Source organism: Aphelocoma coerulescens, chromosome 3 (assembly GCF_041296385.1).
Source record: "Aphelocoma coerulescens isolate FSJ_1873_10779 chromosome 3, UR_Acoe_1.0, whole genome shotgun sequence".
In the NCBI taxonomy this organism is placed as follows: Eukaryota; Metazoa; Chordata; class Aves; order Passeriformes; family Corvidae; genus Aphelocoma; species Aphelocoma coerulescens.
The window spans coordinates 118,657,472-118,680,733 of record NC_091016.1 but is presented as its reverse complement, the minus strand read 5'-3'; the positions used below and the strand labels follow the sequence as shown (position 1 = coordinate 118,680,733).

The window sequence follows — 23,262 nt, the reverse complement described above, 5'->3', positions numbered from 1 at the left end:
GTTGGAGGGTTAAGATGTCTTTTCAGAGCTGTCACTTTTAATGGGTTCTTTCCCCTGTCCATTGAGTGGGGAAATCTTTGGGGAAATAGTGATAGGTGTTATTCATCTGTCTTTCATTGGAGGATTTCCTTTCTTCAGAAACTGCCCCTCTTCCCCTTGAACATGCTTATATCCAAAATATATCAGTAATTGGAAAGGTTTCTCCCCCAGCCCCCATGTTTTTCAGGGATTTGAATCTCCTGCAGAGGAGAACATATTTTGACTGTGGAACTCAGTAGTTTTCCATGCAGGGGTAGTTAATGTTAGTAGGAAAAAATATTCATTGTTCAGGTATATTTAGAAAATGTAATTTTAAATACAACTTTAGAGACTGGGATTTCCTGTTTATAAACTCTCTAGGTTGTTTTACCCTGGCCTGGTGAGGCAGCTGCTTCCTCAGCTCAGAGAGCAGGATTTAGCCCAAAGGGCACCACAGTCAGTGTGGGCATCTCTCTCTTGCTGTGCCCTGAGTTTCTAAGGTTCCAGACACCCCCTGCTCAATCTGGTGAATCTTCTGGAGAGGAGGGAGATGGGCAGGCTGTGCCCCAGGCTGGCTGAAAGCCTGACACTGCCTGCTCTTGGTGGGAGAGGCAGGCTGGCTTCCCCTCCAGAGGTCAGGTATCCCTCTTGGTCAGCAGAGCAGGTGAGTAGCTGCAATTCCCTGCTGCAGACACTCCCAGAAATACCACTGCTCTCCTGAGCTGCCTGGGGAGCTTGGGATGAAGCTTCACCAGTGGGAAGTCAAGCCAAGAACCTTCTGCTGCCAAACAAGGTAGTTTTACTGCTTCCATGCACATTCCTGGCTGTTAAACCAGCAGAAAACTGCTGGGTTTTTTCCCTCCTTGGGATTTGTTTGTTGCCAACATGGGAGCAGAGAGTCACATAAGTGCCAGAATTGATGCAAGGAAAGGAGGGAAGAGCAGCATGGGAGGAGAAGGGGTAGAGATGTAGGTCCACCCGTTCTGTACCAGTGAGCCCATGGGTGGCTATGGCCACTTAGGAAAAACACTGGCAAATGCATGTGTTAGGCTGGTTTATTCTCTTTTCAGTTTTCTTCCCTTCAGACTCAAATGCCTGAATTCACACTCTAAAATCATAATTGCATAATGTGTTTTTATGCCAGTATCGTCAGACCTATCAAAATTGGGAGTGTTTTCACTAGTAAACACTAGTGTTTAAATAAAATTATATAAAATACTAAATACAAAATAGCACTTGTCCCTTCATCCCAGAAGCTGACAGTCAAAATAAAAAGTTAGCACAGGAGCCAGTTAATATAACTGCATTTTTTGCATCTGATAGTGAATTTATAAACCAAATCTTAATGCATAAATAATGCCCATTTCTCTCCCAGGCTTTGCCCCAGCTTTCAGTGGTCAGCATCAGACAGACTCAAAGCCCAGCATGCAGGTTGTTCCAGCAGCTGGGACACAAGCTTCTGCCCATCCCTGCTTCTGTCACAGGAGTGCACCTTGCAGTAGGAAAGGGAGCCACTGGTCAAAGCTGAGACTTCCAGATCTGGACAATTAACATCTGGTTACTGTGCAAGCCCTCGATTAACCTAAAATTTCATGTCTTAGTAACCAAGTACGCTTAAACTCAGTCTTGTACAGACTGAAGAGTGACACAAGAATCCAGAAGTAGCACACCAGTAGTAGTATAATTGGCCACAGACTGTCTCAACGGACTAAGACACCAAACTTTGCAAGAAACATTTTTATCTGTAACTTTACTCCTTTTTTTCATCTAATTTTGGCCTGGTTGTAGCTTTGGGGATAACTAAGGCCAGAAGGAGCATTCTGTGTGATCAAAAGAACTGCAATCCCTCATCTCTTCTTAAAAAGTGGTGTTTTTTCAAATCTTGTCAGAAAGCTTAAGATCCGTGATCCTCCTTGGGGTGCAAAACAGAAGTGAAAAGTCCTGATTTTCAATCAAGCTGTTGTCTTTGCTGTTTTACTTCTTTGTGTTGTTCAAAGGGTTTCCTTGTTAGAATACTTGGCATGGTGTCCTGAAATTTCACTTGGCAAGTTTCTCTTTTGCTGACAGTTGCTCTTTCAGAGCACCTTGATGCCCGTGCAGCAGGAAGCTCAGGAGCCTGTGAGGTTCCCATTAGGCCACTGTCACATCAAGTTCAGCCTAATATTTAAGTGTTTCTTGGTTGTTTTCCCCTCAAATTTATTACTAAGTCGCTTTCCTATGACCAGATCTATTCCTTGGCAGTGAACAGTCACATCCTTGTGGGCCAGGAGTGTCAGGGTGACAAGGGAGACACGGCTCTTCCTGCTGTAGGTCATTCTGCCTTTTACAGCTCCTGTAAACCTTCATAAAGTATTGTTCCTCTAGAGCTGCTGGATCTCAGTGAGTCCCTGCGATGTCCTCTCTGCTCTCCTGCAAAACCCACAGTTCACCTGGTATTGCAATCCGGTGCCATCAGCCCAGCGATAGATGGATGTTCTCAAACGCTCTGTAATTGTTCCTTTTTTTTCCTTTTCCCTCTCCTTGCTGCTTTGCAATACTCTGCTGTGTGATGGCTGACAGAGGGATCAGACTGATTTTCTGTGCTCTCCTTTACCCAGCTAAACACATTCACCACTTTTGGTTCAGATACTAAAGTTTGTACACTGTTGTCTTGTTTACTAACATGCAGTAGAGACAGAGCCGTGTGAAGCTGCAGGGTCTGCATGTTCTGACAAAAACTTGGGGTTTGTGTCATTGACTGTCGGTGTGTTCCTGTGCATGATTTTGATTCTTCATCCTTGATGCATAAAAATAATTCAATACATTTCCAGCTTATTTTGAAAAAAAAGTTGTGCAGCTGTGAAGTTACACAACTACAACGTTATGTGTTACAGCTTTACAAATTGTTGGTGGTGGTTTGTATCATAAATTAATAACTAAGGCAGAGAACTTCAGAAATGGGATGGGGAATTAAAGGTGTAATGTCCTAAATCAGGACCAGACACATTTTCAATAACTTCATCTCACAAAACACAACTTAGAATCATAGAATCATTAAGGTTGGAAAAGACCTTTAAGGTCATCAAGTCAAAAAAGACATTGCACAAGGTAAGAGAAAATCAGTTTCAAATCAGTGTAGCAGAAAAGATGAGAAAAGTCATGAGACAAATGGAGTGGCAAGAAACCAGGAACTCTTACTCTGCCTCACAGTACAAGGGGTGTTCAAAGAAACAAAAAGGTGCAAACTGAAAAGTGACACAAAGAAGAGAGGGGGTCGATTGCTGCATCACTTGATTTTGAAATCTGCTGCTGCTGCTGCAGAGAGACTTTTCCAGTGTCTTTGTAGTCTGAGCCATAGACTGCTGAGTGCTGGTGCAATTTTGTTAATTTGTCAGATTCGATGCCTTGAGTGGGATCTAAACTCCTGACCTTACTTCCTGCAGGGTGTGCTGATCTCCAGAGCCTTGACACCATGCAGCCCATGGAAAGGAAAAGGCAGGGCTACATTCACGAGCTCATTCAGACAGAAGAAAGGTACATGGATGATCTGCAGCTCGTTGTAGAGGTGAGACATCTTGGATGTGAAAATGCATTTGGAAAAAGAACACCTCTGTCCTGAAAAATAACAATAAAGGGATTCTTACGAAGCGTGAGATGATGGAGGAAAAAAGGTGTGTGGGTACCTCCCTCTCCAGTGAATGTTACGTGGTTGCTCTCCAGGCAAAAGCACCACTTTGTGAAACCCATCAGCTTACAAAGACCTTCCTGTTTTCCAAATCCTGTTTGTAGGTGTTTGGGCTCAGTAAAAAGATGATGGGCTGGGGCCAGGTGTCGAGCAGAGCTGTATAGAGCTGTAGACACACCATAAGAGCTTATCATGTGCCTTCTCCCCAGTTTTATTTCTGGACACAAGACCATCTCCCTGGGCAGGGCAGGGACAGGCCAGCATTAAGTGCTCTTGGGCATCTAACGTGACCTCTCTGTATAAAACAATGGTGTGGTGAAGTGTGGCAGATGCTAAGTAGTCAAGTCACACAGGTGCTCTGCTCCCCAGAGATGAGGTGCTGAGGGCCCCTGAGAGGAGCTGTGGTTCTGCACACAGGTGACCCTGAGTGCTCTGGATCAGGGGAGAGGAGCAGTGCCTGAGTGTGGTTTGTGTAGTGATTGACTCTGAAATCACGGGAATGCTCTTCTGCTGAGCTCTCAGCCTGTAGGTCCCAGTGCTTGTCCTCGCTTTGTAAGTGCTGATGCCGGTGTCAGAATGGGGTCACACGCTCAGGGGAAACAGCTGTCACAAGTGCTAGTAAGGAATTGCTTTTAACTGCTGAGAAATTAGACACTGAGCATTCAAAAAAAGTCACTGCTGGGCTAAACAAGAGACTGAACTGTTTCTGTTCTCTGAAGAATTGCTCATTTTTTGGCTGCAGGTTTTCCAAAAACCAATGGCTGATTCAGGCTGTCTCACAGAAGGAGAAATGGGGCTGATCTTTGTTAACTGGAAGGAACTCATCATGTCAAATACGAAGTTACTGAAGTGAGTACTTACCTGCAGTCTTACATTTTCCTTTTCATTATTCTGTCATTCATTTCCCCAGGAAGTTTTCTGGGTTTACAGTCAATGTTCTGTCCTTGCTGATTATTTCCTGTGCATGCTTGCATTCAGAACAGCTAAATGCAGTCAGACTCCTTCAAAAGGAGTTGTAATAAGAGAGAGGGAGAAATAAACAGCAAGAACAGATGCACATTTGCTGTAATACTCAGAAATAGACCCTACACAAAAGCATGTGCATGGGAGGTTTTCTTCCCAGTTTTCTGCAAAACAACCTTTTATTCTCTAAAAATAATCTTTAGAAAGATAAAGTGGCTAATAAGTCTCTGAATAGGATGCTGGTTGAATGTAGAGATTGATGCTGACTGTCCCAGAAACCTCAAAGGAGAGTCCCAGGCCCCACCAGGCAGATTGTTCAGCTCAGGATGTTGTGTCAGTGACTTCCTGGGGGTTCAGGCAGGACCCCGGCACCTCCTGGAAGCACCTGTGCTATGTAAGGAAATTCACCTCCCAGGTCTGTGTCCTTTCAGAGGTGGGTCTGTAAGGGCTGTGATTTAGGCCTCACAGACTTGGCAGCAAAGTTGCATGGTGATTTCTTTCCTCGTCTGCAGAGCCTTGCGGGTGCGTAAGAAAACCGGAGGCGAGAAGATGCCGGTGCAGATGATCGGGGACATCCTGGCAGCAGAGCTGTCCCACATGCAGGCCTACATTCGGTTCTGCAGCTGCCAGCTCAACGGAGCGTCCCTGCTGCAGCAGAAAACTGATGAAGATGCTGATTTCAAAGACTACTTAAAGGTATTGGATTCAGTAGCTTTTGTGCCTTCTCCTTTCCTCAATGACAGGAGCCCATCTAAACAGCATTGACCAGATCAAAATAATCCAGAAGAATAAAATCCTGCAAAAATAGCTAAGAAGCTTCCAAGGTGTATTTATATGGTGACCATGGCTAACACTGTGTGTGCTCTTTATTTACAACACTGTCTTTCTCTCTGGCTAATTTACTTAGGCCATAAAAGGAGAATTTCCAGAACAGTTGACATCAGGCATTTGTTTCTTTCATTGCTCTGTTCTTTTTCAACCTGAGTGGAGCTTGTGATGTCAAAATAAAATCTGGAACAGTTTTGAATGTAAGGATTCTGCATGAACAATGACCCTGTGATTTATGCTGGCGAAGCGTCTGGGTGCAATGACAGTGCCAGCTTTCCTGCTTTTTCTAGATACAAGTAGTGTTTGCTTACTGAAAAAATCCAGGATCTCTTCGAATGCCTGGAAAAATGAATCTGATCACAGAATTTTCAGTATTCAGTGCCAGTGATGTAACTGTTTTCTGATTATTAATGCAATGTCTCTGTTAAATCTCTGGGTTGCACCACAGAAACTTGCCCTGGACCCACGCTGCAAAGGAATGCCCCTCTCCAGCTTCCTCCTGAAACCCATGCAAAGGATAACGCGCTACCCTCTGCTCATAAAGAGTGTGAGTACCCCAAGGGAGGTTTTATAGCTGAATGCTTTGAGTTTGATCTCCATAGCAAAAGCCAAGATAAAGGCTTGTCCCTTTATGAGGATTTCTCTGACAAGCACTTGTGCTTACCTCTGCTTTATCTTTTCTCCCCTCTTTGACCCCCACCAGATTCTAGAGAACACTCCAGAGAACCACCCAGATCACAGTAACCTCCGGCTCGCCTTGGAGCGTGCGGAGGAGTTGTGCTCCCAGGTGAATGAGGGCGTGCGTGAGAAGGAGAACTCGGACAGGCTGGAATGGATCCAGGCCCACGTCCAGTGTGAAGGCCTTGCTGAGGTACCTGCACTGATGCTCTGCAGGGCTGGGGCTTTTCAGTGTCATTTCAGAAAGGCTGGGGAGGGAATGGGAGTCCTTGCTCACATCCCTTATTGGAATGTGATCCACTGCTGAACTCTAGGCAGGGAATCTTTTCTTGAATTCTACTCAGCCATAATGTGATGAACCACTGTTTTTGCATGATTTTAGTGGCAGAGAAATCTTGATTTATCAGCATAAAAACTGATACCATTTAGACCATTAAATGGACAGAAATAACTCTTCTCTCTGAACTCCTGATCATGCTGCCACTGGGCTAAGTCAGGTGTTCCTATGGAGGATTTAACTTAGTGTGTGTTTCCCAGGGTTTTCTTCAAGCAGGAAGGGAACAGAAGCCCTCAGTGCTAGATCCTCCAGGATATGCGGTGTTCAGGCTTCTGTACCTTTCAGGACAGCCTTCAGATTGAGGTGTGTGTGACAGTTCTCTACTGTCTGCATAAGGAACCAGGGCTTGACAGGGCATGGTCTGTCCTGGTTCCATCACCTAATCATCTGCAAGAGGTGACCTGACTGCAGCCTGTGCAGCCTCTTCTTAAACCCAGCTTCTGGACTACACAGAAGTGGCCATACAGTAAATGCCTTCATCTGGTCATCCCTCTGTGTGTTTTTGGTAAAGCTTAAATCTGCTCTGAGGTGGGAGTTGTGCTGTTGCCATGGCTGATTACATAACAGTTCTCTTCTCTTCATTTATAATGGAATTCATTAACAAAAGAGAAGAGCATTTTGAGCAGCTTGATCAGTCTCCACGGTGAAGAGGAGCAGGAGCTGATGTCTGCACAGACTTGCTGCTGCTAAAGGGTTTTGTCTCTTCCCAGCAACCTGTGTTCAACTCCCTCACAAACTGCTTGGGACCACGGAAGCTCCTGCACAGTGGGAAGCTGTACAAGGCCAAGAGCAGTAAGGAGCTGTATGGATTCCTTTTCAATGACTTCCTGCTGCTCACCTACATGGTTAAACAGTTTGTGTCTTCTGGATCTGATAAACTGTTCAGCCCCAAATCCAACTCCCAGTTCAAAATGTACAAAATGGTGAGTGAGTCAAGGTGCTCCATGGTCATGTTGGTACAGTGGGTCCTGGCTTCTGATTAGGAATGCTGCTCTCCCACTGGGATTAGCTGTGTGGCCCCTTTTGCTGTCACATGGGCGTGTTCTGGCAGACAACTTGAATGAATACCATTGGCTTAGTGCCTGGAAAAGGACAGACTTCTGTGTTTTGGTTTAACAAACACTTCCATCCACTTTGGGGGGAAAGGGCAGAAGTAGCATCATGCCTGAACAGCTGAGTGGGATGTTCAGAAGCAGGAGCCTTGACTTCAGTTTGCACAGGTTCCTGCATCCACAAGAAAATTCCTGTCCTTCAGAAAACAGTAGAACATACAAAATTTTAGTCTCTGTGCCCAGACAGTGTGTGTTCTCAAGATTTTGAAACTGGAGATGTAACTTTAAGTATCAGGGCTGCTTTCCCACAGACAGCCTGAGAGATTCCTGGGATTTCAAAGCTTCACACTGCAGCTCTGCTTACACAGTCCTGCCCCTTTCACAAAGCTCTTTGCCTAGGAAAACAGAATGGGGTGAATCGACAGCCCTTTCTTGCATCCTTTACACAGTGATCTCATTGTTTGTCCTGTGTCCTACTTACATTTTCCCTACTGTAAACCAGTGCATTTAAACATCCTTGTAGAGTTTCTGCCCATTGTCACAGGGTGATGCTGCCACAGTGACACTTGCTTTTCTTTCAGCCTGTTTTCCTTAATGAAGTCCTTGTGAAGCTGCCCACAGACCCTTCAAGTGATGAGCCAGTTTTCCACATATCACACATCGACAGAGTTTACACACTTAAAACTGACAACATTAATGAGCGGTGAGTAGTGAAAATGCAAATCTGAGTTTAAACTTATTGATTGATGCTGCAGGCTGTGTTTCCAGTGAGCAGACACAGGGGCTCTGAGCTCAGGAACAGAGCTGGCTCTTGGTGAGGAAATAAACTCACTCAACTCTCATTTGAATGAGAAGTTTTCTCTGTTTTTGTTCTGCTTATGTGGCAGCTCTTGCAGCAGAATCCAGACACATCTGCTTCTCCTTGATGTTACAGTTGTATAGAAGAATAGTTTAGGGCTGCACAGTCCAACATCCCATAGACTCTTCCCCAGTCCTGGGCAGTCTTTAATGTGACCCAGCAGTCTTTAATAAAACAGCAGCTCCACGTCCATTTATTTAGGCTGATTTGGAATGTGGCATAAGATTAAATCCAAAAACTCCATTGCTTTAATCCATGAACTGACTTGATTTGTGGTGCCTCTGAAACCTTGGGAGGGGAGAATGGTGAAAGAGAGTGGGGTAGAGTCACTGATACTGATGACTTTGCTGCCTGTGGGATGACCCTGACTGTAGGGATTGCTCTTTACAGGACTGCCTGGGTCCAGAAAATCAAAGCAGCATCAGAGCAATACATTGAAACAGAGAAGAAGAAACGTGAAAAGGCTTATCAAGGTACCCACCGAGTTCTGTATTTTCCTCTCATCCACCTGGGTACAGGGTATTTCCTGGAGAATGCCAGTGTCTGTGTAGGATCTCCCTCTTCAGATCTATTGCCAGTTCTTAGAGCCCCAACCAATCCATTTATTTCTGACCTCTTTGTTCCCAGCTCGTTCACAGAAAACCTCAGGAATAGGACGCTTGATGGTGCACGTGATTGAAGCAACAGAACTAAAGGCCTGTAAGCCCAATGGTAAGCGAGGGAAAAAGTCTCAGATCACTTTTATTCCTGTAGCATTTGGAAAGGCTTGCTGAGAGGAGTTGGTCATTTGGAAAACACTGTGGTTTGTCTACAGTTTCTTTAAGAAATAAGCATTCTTTAGCTTCAGAGGACTGAGTGAAGAACCAGCTCTGTGCTGCTCTGGGATATAGGGATTGCCTGATCCACATCTTCTGGCAGCAGCATTGATGTGTATCCAAGCAGGCTCCAGACAGAGGGGGTGTTTCTGCACTGCAGAGGGGTTTCACTCCCTGTTCTGTGTTTAGGGAAGAGCAACCCATACTGTGAGATCAGCATGGGCTCGCAAAGCTACACTACCAGGACCCTGCAGGACACCCTAAACCCCAAGTGGAATTTCAACTGCCAGTTCTTCATCAAGGATCTTTATCAGGATGTCCTGTGTATCACCATGTTTGACAGGGATCAGTTCTCACCTGATGGTAAGTGTGAATATTTAGGAAAAGAATGGGTTTTTGTGAGCTGGGGTAGCCAGTTCCTCAGCAGCAGTTTCAAGAACCTGGAGGTCTGACTGCTGCCTGAGAAGTGCTGGGTAAAAGCAATGCCTTAGTACTCAGGAGGTTCAGTAGCCTTCCAGAGCCAGTAACTCCAGGCAGTCAGATTTGATCCCAGTCTGGCTTTTGCATCAGACACAGAATTACTTTTTTGTCAGACTGGGGAGACAGACAAGTTGAAAGCAGAAGTTCTACTCACAATAGGTGCTCAAAAATAAGGTCCTGGGTTATATTTGCACAGCAACAGCTTGATCAGCTTTCTTGTTGCTCGGAAACTAAGCACGTTTTTGGCAGTCAGTTGCTTCTCATATTCTCTAAAAGGTTAAGTGCTTTTTCAGGGCTCTGACACACAGTCAATTATTGCAAATTTGCAGGGAACTGCCTTGACCTGAGATGCCATGTGTGTAACTATAGCTCAGGCTTTTCTCCTGTGAGTTAACATGAGTATGACTGGCTGCTTCTCCCAGCTGGACAGCTGAGTCTTGTTTTTTGGTCCACGGTGAACCTTTTAATGCACATACACACAAAGATGTCATATAAGAAATAGCCACACAGAGGGTGTATGATTTCTGAATGGGACTGTAAACCTACTAGTAGCGGTAATTGTTGGAGGTTGTTGTTCTTGTGAAAAGCATGGTTACAAGCATAATTAAAAGTTGGCTGAGCCAAAATAGTTGATTTTTTATTGTCTTTGAGCACCTCAGCTGATTTGCAAACAGGTTCCATTACCTAACTGACCTACCAGCTCTGAAACTGAAGAACTTTTGAAACTGTGTTTCCGAAAGGGTATTTTCTAAGAGTGTTTTTAAAGCCCTTAGCTCAAACTGTGATATCCTAATTCCGTGGCATTTTTCTCTTCTAAAAAGGCCCTTTTTTATCACTGCTGGCTGGTTTACCCAGGGCTGGGGTCCAATCAAACCAGAAGCCTGGGAGCAGTGCTCTGGAACACGCAGCATTGCATTAACCTGAATCACTCAGATTTTCTAAGGTTAATGTCTTCACCTAATGAAATTTCTTATTCTTCTGCCCAACAGATTTTTTGGGTCGCACTGAAGTTCCAGTAGCAAAAATCAGAACAGAACAAGAGAGCAAAGGCCCCACAACTAAACATTTACTGCTGCATGAAGTTCCAACAGGAGAAGTGTGGGTGCGCTTTGACCTGCAGCTCTTTGATCAGAAAACACTCCTCTAAGAACACTTTCTTTTAATTTATGAAGGACAACTGAAGCTGACAGCCTGAACATCTTTTGCTAAAAGACTCCTTGCCCCACACTGGTTATGAAGCAAGAGTTCCTGCTGCTTCCCTATTTCCTCTTAGCTCCTGGTTGCGCTTAGTTCCTTGCAGTGTTCCGAGTTGTTGTTGATCTATGCAAACACAAATATTACTGTAAATACAGTACTGTAGCTCAGTGCCTTTTTATTATGTTGAAATATCTTGGTTTTGGATGCCAATGTTTCCATTTTCAGGGCTATAAAAAGTATTATGTAGAAATGTGGAACCAAGCTGTTTGTATATTTTACCACTTAGTCTGACAGACAGACTGAGGAATGGTTTAAGCTCTGCACTAGAACCATTCCATTTGAAATCTTAAAAGTGATACCCACTGGAATTTTCCCATCTCAGGATGATAGTTTTAACAGTTAAATGCTGAAGAAGCCTTAGCACTGGAGAAGTCTCCCATATATTGTATATTCTTTAAGAATCAAGTATAATTCTTTACTTGACTTTAGTTCTGCACTGGAATCAGTAACTGCTACTTGATTTTTCTTTCTGCTTCAGTTTGATTTATCATTCTCTGCTGAGACAATGTGGTTGTGAAGAATAACTAGAAAAAAAATAATTTAAATACTGTGACCCACAACAATGTGGCAAAATATTCTTCAGCTCTTCGGGTTTTTTCCTAAATATAAGTTATTTGTGTACATTTCCTTGGTCTTGCAGACCTCCATGTGAATCTTGAAGCTTTGACATTGCCAACATGTATATAGAGAGTAAAATATAAGTTTATTAATTTGTCTACAGATGTTTATTGAGGCATAGTGATTTTAAAAAAGTATATTTTATTGTACAGGGGAATGTGAAATAATGAGAAAAACTTATAGGATTTGTTCAAGAAAAGTTTATTACAAGTTTAAAAGGTTTGCTCTGGGGAACTGTCACCCCAATATAAACCTGTCAAATGAACTGGTTGAAAGCAAAAACTTTCTCTTGACACCAAATCAGGGATGGTTAAAAAAAAAAAAGTAAGTTTGTTTATAAATATTTTATACATTGTAACCATTTTACTGCCTCCTAAACTGCTTTGTTGCAGAAGCACAGCACGCAGTTCTGAGCAGCCTGTGCCCTTGTTTTCCACGGGCACAGAAATTCCTCCTGAAGTCTGGCAGTTTCCCACCCAGTTGCCATCTGTGCACCCTCCTGTTACTGAGTCAACCTCTATTACTTTTAACAGTTTTCTGTGGTTCAGTATTTCTAATCCTAAATAAAACTCAAATCTTGGCAACTCTTGAGAGATTGTGTCTGTACAGTGGGAATTTGGAGGACAGAGAAAATTCTGTTTCCAGGCTTTGAGCCCAGAGCTGCTGAGCAGCCACACCAGCAGGGAGATGGGACTGCACTGGCACAGAAGAGGGACTGGTCTGAAGGCACTGGCAGCAGCTGCTGCTCAGCACCAACTCCCCAGAAAGCACCAGATGTTTTGTACAGCACCACTTCCCATCTCCTCTCCCCTACTTATTTCCTGCCTTCTCAAAACACCAGTGTATGTTAAAAGTTTGATTTGCCTCTTGGACATTGTCTCCAGGAGAGAACACCAGCACTGTCTTTATTGAGCTCAGCCTAAGTTAAACCTCCTAAAAAGCAGGTTTTGGCCTGTAGAGCATTGAACTGGAGCTGGCAAGAAGAAGAGCAGCATCTCAGACATTTCTCTGGCTGCTGGGTAACAACATTTCAGAACTGCATGTTTGAGACAATTAGTTTATTGCAGTTTGCCCAAAGATCTGGCCTGTTCTCACTTGCTTTGGCAGTGCATGTGACCTGTTTTGTAAAGGGTACCTTTGATGGCTGTGCTTGCTGCTCTGGTCAGCTGGAGGACAGGTGACATCATTGGCTCTGTCATTGTGCTGGTTGGTGACTTTTATCCTTGAAAGAGAAGGAAAAACTGTTGCCATGCTTCTGTAAAGATCAGCTGAGCTGACAGATTATTTCCTGCTACAGAGCACACACCGAGCTTGCCTGGGAACTCTCCAACCCTCCTAAGACAGGACACCCCCCATGCTGTCACAATGGATTTGAAATGAGGAAAACAAACCTCCCCCCTGCCTTTGCTAGTGTGCCTCAAAAACTGGGCTTAGTATAGATCCAGACTGTGTTCCTGGTGAAAACCATGCCCAAACACCCTTGGGCTTAAATGCAGTAAGAGCTAGTTAGTAAAACTAGAACGTGCTCCTCTACAGTAGCCGCCCAGCAGCACATCAGTAAACATGCTCTATTAACTTCCTGCTGCTCCAGTGGGACTCCAAACCTCCTCACACCTTCCAGCAGTCTGTGCACGTCTTCTGGAAGAATGGATCATACTCTGATGGGTCATAATGGTCCAAAAACACATAGCCCTGTGGGAGAAGCAGGCACTGGGTCAGTTCTCAGAAGCTACTGGTGGTACAACAGTGAGAGCAGCCAGGCTGGGCAGCCAGCCTCTGGGTGGGACACAGCCAGGCATGGCATGAACACAGCACCAGAGGTGGTTGGAAAAAGGATTCTGAAATTTCCACACGCTGCTCCTCAGGGAGAAGGTGGCTGAAGTGTAACAGGAAAATTCCTCTATCTATTTTAATTTATCACAGGCATAAATACATAATAAATGATTTCATGAAGCATCCAGAAATAATTACAGGCTAAAATGCTGACCTTAACTAGGACAGTCAAGACAATGGAAATTTTGTTTATTGGAAAATGTTTTTCCAGAGAAGGAAGCCCTGAGATTGGCTCAGTTGGTCAGAGCATGGTGCTAATACCAAGGTTGTGGGTTTGATCCCAGAATGGGCCATTCACTTAAGAGTTGGACTTGATGATCCTTCTGGGTCGCTTCCAACTCAAAATATTCTGTGATTTCAGCAAAACAGATATTAAAAATAAAAGAAAAAACAGGAGCAAGTAAGCCCTCACTAGCCACAGCCTTAGACAGGTCATTAGTCTGCAAGATGCCAGCTCCGAGTCTGGGTTCATGAGCTGGCTTTTCCACCTATACATTAGAATAAAGACCTGAACCCACACGTCATGGTCCAGGCTAAAGCTCCATCTCATCAACAACCCTGCAACAGGATAAGGAGAAGCCTGATAACATGGAAGAGAGCATGAGAAAATGGACAAAAAGAAGGGAAGAAAGGAAAAACACATCCAGAATTAACCATATGAACGCACCCACACAAGTGTCTCAAGTTCTGCAAAATTTATCATATGCTGCCACAGTTAATGCAAACGTATGCAAGTAAGTTGTCCTGTAACTATGAAGGGCCTCAGCCTGCTTTTCAGACTTGCTGGTGTCAGACCTGACACCACACAGCAAGGAAAAAAGCTAGAAGCTGATCACTGGTGCTGGTGCTCCCCTTCAGGCAGAAGAACACATCCCAGTACATCAGCCATTGCTTCTGGAGGACACCAGCAAATTCCTGACCTGACACAGAAGCTTGCAAGGTGAACTGATGCAGACCCAGGTATGTACAGTACGCCCAAATATCCTAAATCCCAGGACTTCAGCAGTAGGACTGGTTCAGTTGTTATTCCACGCAGTTTAAATGCATGGGTCTGTCACATCAGGCCTTTGAAAAAGAGATCATTTGGTCTCATTAAAACAACACAACTCCCAGGACATTTTCATTTCTGGATGAGTAGCTTGCTTACAGTCTCACAACTCCACTGTGCAGTGGTTTCCACAGGCAAAAAATGCCTGCTCTTGACAAAATACCATTATTTTTGTGGCAGATTACATAACCGCTTTTATTTTTCTCTTTTTTTCATTCCTGAGATGCAGAAAGTTTAGTCGTGAGATCTGATACTCAAGAGTGGTGTGAAATTAAGAGCAAAACAAAGAAAACTAACAAGTATTTCTTACAGTGACTGCAATTTTTGTGAATACTGAAACACATGGACCTACAAAATCCATGGGTTGGGTCTATTACCTGCATGCAGGCTTAAGAAAATTGTATCTCCCCGTTCCCATACTTTTTTTTTATGAAGCTTGAACAGTAGCATCCAAGACCACAAAATCATTTCACTCGTGCTCTGCCAACAGAGTGCAGTACTGTGTAAGCTGAACTCCTGAGACATGAGAGTGCAGCCCACTCCCTGCTCACTCAGCCTCTGATTTCAGCTGACAGCCCAAGGTTTTTCCACTAAGTGGTCCAGCCCACAGAGGGAAACACACCTCAGCAGGGTGTCTCATCATATTCAGACCCCAGCACATGTTCACTGCACTAAGCAGTGCTGCTGTTCATAGCTGATGGTGAACTTACACAGTTGTAACATCACCATTACAGAAGTCCTTGGGAAAAGTAAGTGACAGGCAAGGTGTATCTCAGCTCCAGGTTACTCAACAGACAGGAAGTAACAGCTAAACCCCTGATCTTATCTGCAACCCTCTGTATGCAACCCTCTCCATGACAGAAATGTGCTTCTCATTGACACCTTCTTTGTATGGTAGCTTAAATATTGAGAGAATTGTTCTTGTCTCCTTTCCCGCACTTCTTTCTCTGACTGGCTGTCCATTTGGTCCTTCACTTTCTGCATAAATGGCTCTGAAACAACCTCAACATATTTTTTGTAGAGGATCTCTGTCCTTCTCAGATCTAGGAAATCACTGTACTTCAAATACCTGTCCACCTCCTAAGTAAAAAATGGAAAATAAAAAGCATATGAACTATTGGCTGATGACATTAAAGATTCCACAGGTGAAGGTTTGCAGCTTGGCTGATCTGACTGCTCACTGCTCCAAGGCACCTGTTTTCCAGCCCTTCCTTCTGCTGCTCCCTCTCTCTACTTCCCACCACTTGCTTCCAAGCTCACCCTTTCAAGAGCTCTGGCATTCAGACCTTTAATTTTTGAAGCTGTGGTGCAAGACTGGCAGAAAATGACTCACTTTTCCCCATCAGGTTATTGAGCTGAAATCACTGCAGAGCAGGGGGCTGCAAGCACCAGACTGTGCAAGACAGGCAGCAGGAGAAGGACCTTCCCTGCAGCACTGGCAATCTGCTGGATCAGATCAGAGCAGCCCTCCTGCCCTCTGCTCACGCACCACTGTCACCAAGTAACCACACCCACAGAACAAATATTAGGTGCAAACAGGCAGTTTCAGTCACCTGTGATTCACATTTAGGGCTACTACTTCAGTCCTATCCAGAGGAGACTGAAAAGATCAGAAGCTCATACATCCAGATTAGTTTTCCAAGAACACAGACAGCTAACATTTTCTTATGAATCACTGATTGGAAACTATAAACATTGGCATGCAGGAAGGCACACAGCAAATTCTTACCCTCACAGAATTTTCTTTATCCAAGATGCACTGAACAGAAGCAATGATGTCTCGGCTTTGATCAGGTGATGCCTAACAAAACAGCAAAAAAACCCAACATGGGGTGAAAGCAGGACTTAAGAGTAGGCGTTAGATTTACTTTTGAATTCAAAATAATTACTGTTGTCGTGATTAAAGGCATATTATACCACAACCCAGCTGGCAAATCCTTGCAAGATTTGCTCTGAACAGTCGGGTTAAATAGCAACAGAAGAGTGTTGGAAGAACTGGAATGAGAACTGGAATGTACATGCTCAGACCATACACCTCCTTGGCTGCTCCTCACCATGACCAAACACCACTTGCTCCTTGCCACTGTTTCTCACCTGTGCCAAACAGGTGGCTCCTTAACTCCTGCACTCTAGACAAGGAGTACAGGCAATGCATACCAAATCTATCATTTGGGGATGGAATGCATTTTATTACTAATTTCCACAGAATGGACTATTAGCCTGCTACTCCCTGTGCTTAATACTGATTTTTAATTCCAATATACAGTGTAGTTTTCAGTCATGTCTGCCTTGGCCTGCTGACCAGCTCCACACTCCTAAAGGTTTATTACACTAAGATGAGCAGGACCTCATCAGACCAAGCAAGTAAGAGACAAATAGTATTAAAAAACCCACCAAAAACAAATGAGAAAGAGGAAATCTAAATTTCTGGCATGATTTAAGACCCTTTCATCCTATTATTTGAAACAACTGGCATGTTGCATTATGCCTGATGAATTTACTTCACATAGTCACAGATCCTTTCTAAAGCCAGCACTGAAACAGCAGCACAAAGACATGGCCAGCCAAGAACACTCCAGCTAAGAATCATCACTGGTGAACAAGATTAAAGTTTTCCTTCAAGATGATACATATTTGAAGAATCCTTAAGAAATGAAGGAGTTGGGTCTCCTTTGGCTGAAGGAATTAAGTCTCTTCTCCCTGGAAAAGTGCAGGCCCAGGGGGAGCCTCATCCCAGTACTGCTTACAGGGCAGCTACAGAGAGGACGGAGGCTCTCACAAGCTGCAGGAAGAAGACAAAGGGTAAGGGGTACAAGTTGCATTGGCAGACATTTCATCTCAACATAAGAAATAAAATTTTAAGTGAGATCAATCATTCACTGAACAACCTCCCCAGGGATGTGGTGGAGTCCCCATCACTGAAGGTTTTCAAGGTGCAATTGGACAGGGAGCTAGATACTCTCATCTGGTGTCTCTTTCCCATGAAAGGCTGGACCAGATGATCTTCCAAGGTCCCTTCCAGCCTGTGCTGTTCCTTGAGTCCATGATTCTAACTAGTCACAAGCTTGTTTCAGGTTTTATGGGAAACTTTTCCACACACCAAACTGCAAGTAACTCAATAAAGCTGCCTCAAAAGGATTCAAGAGCTCAATAAAACCCACTGAATCTGCTGCTATTTCCAGAGTTCTCTGTTTTTCTTCTCCATGACAAACACCTCTCAGTTTTTACAGAACTTTGCAAACAACAATTTTTCATTCTTCCCTTCATAACTTCGTTTCCTTCCTCCACTCACACCTTCACATGACAGAAGCCCTTCCTTCTGTGTTAGCCAATCTTTGGCAGTATTTTCCTTCCCAAAATGTCTGCTGCAATCAAAAGTATTGGCTGTTCCACTCTGCTGGTGCTGAGGAGAACCTCTGGATAAATGTGGATAAATGTAAAGAAAGGAAAAGGTCAGCATAAAAAGGCAACCTTCTTTACAAAGATCAGGTTCTCATCCAGGTTCCACAACCAAGCCACAAACTGGGATGGAATGGTAACAAGTAATACAACTGCAATAGCCATTTCTGAGGGTGCTGTGGAGGGACAGACTGAAGCACAAAGGTCCTGCTCAGGGCTCACAGATGAGTTCAGGCACATGCCAGGGAGGGCAGTCTGGGAGCACAAACAGCAAACACTGTCCAGGATTTCAGTGAGACTAAGTGGTCAGTTCCAATACAGGTCCCAATTACACACAAATACCAGTTACAGATACTGGTTTTCTGTGTTCTTCACAGTAGAACCTACAGCTGAAGGAATGCTGGGGGTCACTCACCTTCCAAGGCTGTTGCCGACTGGGTTTTCTCCTGGGTTTCCTATTTGCAAATCTTTGTAGCCAGGGACCCTCTGGGCTATTCACACTACCCATGGCTAGATTACTCTGGGAAAAACAATAAACAGTCAAAACCATATAAAACTATTGTATTAATGGCAAAAACTTAATTTTCTTACAATTCCTACCAATCAATGAAACAAATCTCTAAAGGAATTCTAATTGCTGATACCAGCAGCATTTTCCTGTCACAGTAAGTAAAACAGAGAGATGAAGTATCAGGTTTACAGTCAGATACTGCCTCTGGTGGGACTGTCTGTCCTCATCTCCACAAACCATGGACAGTATATTTTGTTTCAAAGAACACTGATTGATAAATTATTTGAAAATGCCTGTCAGCTTTGGAAACATTTCAGAGTTATCAAATTTCACCTCTGGACTATTATTACTTCTTTCCTTTGTGCCTTTTTCAATCACATAAAAGTCCCTTTCAAGTAATTGTTGCATCCCACTCCAGGGATGGCTACATTTTAGTGGTTTTTGAAGTTATTTCTACCAGATGAAGCTTATGCTGAAGTACTAACTCAGCTCCAGCCAGAAAATTCCATCTTCTCTCTTGTATGTGCATCAGGATATCTGGGTTGATTTGTAACAGAGACAGTGGAACCACAGAGGCAAAATGCCCCTTACAGGAACCTCCACTTAAACCCCTATTTATTTCAGATTCACTGGAGACACACTGCTTCCAGGAAACAATGGATTCACAAGATTACTTAGGTAAAGAGTGGAACAAAAGAAAAGATTATTTCTGCAGAGATACTGACCCCAAGTCTTCAGCCAGATCTTTCAGTTATTAAAAAAAAAAAAAAAAATCTGGTCTTCAGTTAATTTTTGCAGCATCTACTTAAAAGAATCCGCAAAACCTCTCTGAATTGGGTATTGGTAAAACAACATTTTTTATACAAGACAGCATTTAAGAGTTTATTCTGTCTAATCCAGCACTTTAATGAGAATATCTGACTCCCAACTGATCTCTCTTGAGTGCAGATTCAAATTTCTTACCATCAATTCAAGGTAAAGTCTGTAATCTACACCTTTATTTGCTTCTGTTCATATTCCCTGTTCTTGTGCACTGACAGAAACATCTGCTGGGATATTCCTGCATACTCATGGAAATGCTTTCCTGTCTTTTCTGACTGAAAGGGTCAGAAACCACAGGAAAGCATATGTTGGAAGGGACCTCAGGAGGTTACCTGGTCCCAGTGCCAGCTTGAAGAAGAGCAAACCTCACAGAACCAATTTCTGATACAAAATTAACGGCAAACAGCAAGGACCGAAGAGCATTCAGGTACCTGAAGTGCTACAGATTTGGCATTACACAAATCCAACACATCTTCCTGTGAGCAATACACCTCCCCTACATGTACAGGTGCCACGGGCTCCTGCATCATGCCACCATTTACAGATTTCCTTCCACTCCAAGCAGTTTTGTTCTCCTGAGACAGGGACACTGTAAATCCCTAGACAAGCTTGAGATGAGGAAAATACATATTTTGGTATTTCTAAGCTTGTAAAACAAGTAAAACAAATAAAAACCCAACCATTGCCCTCCTTTCTCTCTGTTTTTAGTAGCTCGTATTAAGACTCCATCCATCTCACAAAGAAAGACTGAGCACAAAGCAAAGGAGGTGTTTGACCTCCTCAGAGAATTGGGGCCCCAGGGGAGACAGAACAGAGCAAACACAGAAAATCTGCCTCTGCAGCAATCTGCCTTCAAGAGCCCACAAGTGGTAAAGACTCTAGCTGCAGATTCCACCCTCCTCCCACTTCCCCCCCCCGGCCCTTCATAACTCAAGCTGCTACTGAATCTTAATCCTTTCTTTTTCTGCTTTCTTTGGAGTCTTGCTAGGAGATGCCAACTCTCCTCTCTGCAAAGGCAGGGCTCACTGATATGAGACAGCAGCTGTTTTGCAGGTCTTGAAACTAAAGGTTTCATCACAGGCTTAGACAGAAATAGAGCAAAGGATTTTCCAAAATCTGAGTGGATAAAACAAGCATTTAGTCAATCTAGCAGTTGCAGTCTGCAGATGCCAAATCCCATGAGCAGGTTGGCTGTTCTGTATTAGGACATTCGTTTCACTGTGCCAGATCCCTGGAAGTGTTCAAGGCCAGGCTGGGCCGGGCTTTGAGCAACCTGGCCTAGGGGAAGGTGCCCCTGCCCATGGCAGGCAGTTGGAACGAGATTATCATTAAGGTCTCTTCCAATCCAAACTATTCTGTGGTGATCAAACCTGAGAATAACCATGCCTAAAAATTCTTGCTAGGTAAACACGCACCCTTCTGTGCTGCCAGCAGTTTAACTCTGCAAGTTTTAAAGACAGGTTTCTCTTCTTTCCTCAGTAAAGCAAAAGGTTCTCCCCCAAACACCCACCTGCTTAAATTCACACTCTCTGTGCCCAAACACGAGTCTCTGCAGCAGCTTTGAGGAAACACACTAACCACTCTGTGACAAATGTAAGTACCCTCCCACATGCTTCAGTCCTCTCAAAAGCCCCTTTCAGCCATGTAGGCTCACGTGTCACTGCACGATGTCACCCTGCATAAGCACAGCTGGCCGCCTTTACTGGTGCCTTGGTCCCCTCCGATTGCCTCAGGTGCAGGGAGAGAACAGTAAGAGAACCAGTCTCTAGTGAGAGCAGGGCAGCTCTGTGAACACAACCCTAGACTGTGAATGCTGAGCTAACAGACAAGACGTGTATGCCCGGAAGGTCCTGGCCTGGTCCTGCACTTCGGAGGCAGCGAAGGGGTCAAGGCCGGCGAAAGGGAAAGGCCGAGACCCCTCTAGGCCGGGCTTGCCCCGCACCGTGCTGAGGCGGGTCCCGCAGGCCTCAGGGATGAGGAGGCAAAGCTCCACTCCCACCACCCCCGTGCCGGGATCCCTCACTGGGACCGGTGAGCACGGCCCCAGTACGCCCCAGGGGCGGCAAAACAGAGCTGACATTGAAGCCAAAGCCACCCCACAAGACCCCGCCCCGCTGACGGAAAAATGGTGGCAGGTGGTACCTCAGAAAACAAAAATCGAAACGCCCCTCTGTGACCTTCCGCCGGAAAAAATAGTCCCTCACCCATCACCCACAACCCCTCGAAATGAGGAGACGCCGCCCATGGGGACACGGACCCGGATACCCGTGGGGACAGGGATACAGCAGCCCGTGGGGACAACGGCACGGCAGCCCTGATCTGGCTCCTAAGAGAGACGGAGAGGAGGCACGGCCGGATCCCTCCGCGCCCGGCGGCGCAGCGTCCCGCGCTGCCATGGCAACGCCAAAGCGCGCGCTCCCGCCGGCAGGGCTTCCCACCAATCAGAGAGGGAGCGCGAGGTGAGTGAGCCAATCAGGAGCGAGGACACCTCAGCCGAGCCGAGCGGGGCCGGGCCGAGCGGAGCCGAGCGGGGCCGGGCCGAGCGGGGCCGGGCCGAGCGGGGCCGAGCGGGGCCGGGCCGAGCGGGGCCGGGCCGAGCGGGGCCGGGCCGAGCGGGGCCGAGCGGGGCGGGGCCGAGCGGGGCCGGGCCGAGCGGGGCCGGGCCGAGCGGGGCCGAGCGGGGCCGGGCCGAGCGGGGCCGAGCGGGGCCGAGCCGAGCGGGGCCGGGCCGAGCGGGGCCGAGCGGGGCGGGGCCGAGCGGGGCCGGGCCGAGCGGGGCCGGGCCGAGCGGGGCCGAGCGGGGCCGGGCCGAGCGGGGCCGGGCCGAGCGGGGCCGAGCGGGGCGGGGCCGAGCGGGGCCGAGCCGAGCGGGGCCGAGCGGGGCGGGGCCGAGCGGGGCCGAGCCGAGCGGGGCCGGGCCGAGCGGGGCCGGGCCGGGCTCCCTGGTTTATACAGAGTTCATTAAATTGTATTGTAAGATTTCACACATCACCCTGCAGTGCTGACCGTGACACTAAATTTGAAACTGGAATCAGCCAGAAATACCATCAGATGAGGGGAAAATATCAGGGTTTTTTCCCCCAGCAGTGCTCTGGTCTCACCGTAGAGACACGCAGCTCTCACTGTGAGACCACGTAGAGGGGGTGTTTCCTCGAGCCCTTTATACTTGATTTTTAAAATGTATTATTATGATTGATTTTTCAGTGCCCCAGGCAACACAGGACTCTGTGCCCTACCAGCCTGCCAGCGCCCTGGAATGGGGATCCCCCTGCACAGCCCGCTGTACCCAGCGTGGGTCCAGTAACCTGTCCAGGGACCTTGTGACAGCAGCGTGTCAGAGTCAAATCCCTCACTTCAGTCTGGAAATAGAGACCCCCTCCTGGATCACCCATGCTCTCAGTCTCTGTGTTATTAATTTCGTAATTTTTATGCCAGTGTCTGCCAGCACCCTTGAAGGACTCAGGCTGAGCAGTTTAAGGAATAACACACTTTATTAACACATACGCGGATCACAGAAGACTGTCCCAGAGTCGGGGCAGAGATTGTCACTGACAGTGCACTGATTGCAAGAACAAGTTTGACGCAATGCACAAACAGGCTCTGATCACCAGTGAAAGTTTGAGATAATCGATCAGAGTGCATAGAGTAGGGATCCTACCCAACAGGTCTGCCCACGGGGGAAAAACCAGAATCAGCCCATCAACTGATCCCAGAAGTTATGTGGAGCCTTTCCTAACTTCTCCCCCTCTTAACTCACTGTTATGCTTAGGTGAAGGTTGAGTGACTCTAGTCACACATACTTTTGTTCCCGCTTGGTGTAAAATTCCCTCACTTTTCTCCCAAAGATATAGTTAATAAAATAGAGAGCGTGTGCTCAGGGAGGGGTAGTCATACTTTGAAGGTGGGTAATTTTGGGATGGGGGTGTGCGACCCCACAGTTGCTGGTTCAGTAACAGGACATCTTCTCCTCTATCCTTTGGTTGGCAGCTGCTGTGCAGTTTGTCAACTACGCGGAGCCACCAAGTTCCCATTCCTGCAGGGATTACAACAGAGCCTGGCCATGGGGTCTCCACCCCACTC

At 45.8% G+C, this 23,262-nt stretch overlaps 2 protein-coding genes across 6 annotated transcripts in view; one reads left to right on the top strand and one right to left on the bottom strand.

Annotated features, from left to right (window-relative positions):
* The window catches only part of ITSN2 (intersectin 2), an 81,266-nt gene extending 69,119 nt beyond the window's left edge, over window positions 1-12,147 (top strand). For 4 of the 5 annotated variants that reach the window (XM_069011708.1, XM_069011706.1, XM_069011707.1 and 1 more), the window contains 11 exons: window positions 3,441-3,562; window positions 4,425-4,531; window positions 5,158-5,341; window positions 5,922-6,020; window positions 6,177-6,344; window positions 7,199-7,411; window positions 8,122-8,243; window positions 8,790-8,872; window positions 9,027-9,110; window positions 9,404-9,577; window positions 10,684-12,147. In XM_069011708.1, the coding sequence (XP_068867809.1) occupies window positions 3,441-3,562; window positions 4,425-4,531; window positions 5,158-5,341; window positions 5,922-6,020; window positions 6,177-6,344; window positions 7,199-7,411; window positions 8,122-8,243; window positions 8,790-8,872; window positions 9,027-9,110; window positions 9,404-9,577; window positions 10,684-10,841 (1,514 nt within the window). In that variant the 3' untranslated portion in view covers window positions 10,842-12,147. Of the gene's footprint in view, window positions 1-2,382; window positions 2,759-3,440; window positions 3,563-4,424; window positions 4,532-5,157; window positions 5,342-5,921; window positions 6,021-6,176; window positions 6,345-7,198; window positions 7,412-8,121; window positions 8,244-8,789; window positions 8,873-9,026; window positions 9,111-9,403; window positions 9,578-10,683 lie in introns of those variants that run through there. The other variant, XM_069011711.1, reaches the window with a different exon arrangement.
* A 577-nt stretch (window positions 12,148-12,724) lies between these two features.
* Window positions 12,725-21,262, bottom strand: FAM228B (family with sequence similarity 228 member B). The gene is made up of 6 exons (XM_069008402.1): window positions 20,981-21,262; window positions 19,683-19,781; window positions 16,180-16,251; window positions 15,333-15,530; window positions 13,184-13,261; window positions 12,725-12,791 (listed from the first exon to the last, which is right to left on the bottom strand). The coding sequence occupies exons 1-6, from the start codon at window positions 21,260-21,262 to the stop codon at window positions 12,765-12,767; spliced, it is 756 nt and encodes a 251-aa protein (XP_068864503.1). The 3' UTR covers window positions 12,725-12,764.
* Window positions 21,263-23,262: the final 2,000 nt, after the last annotated feature.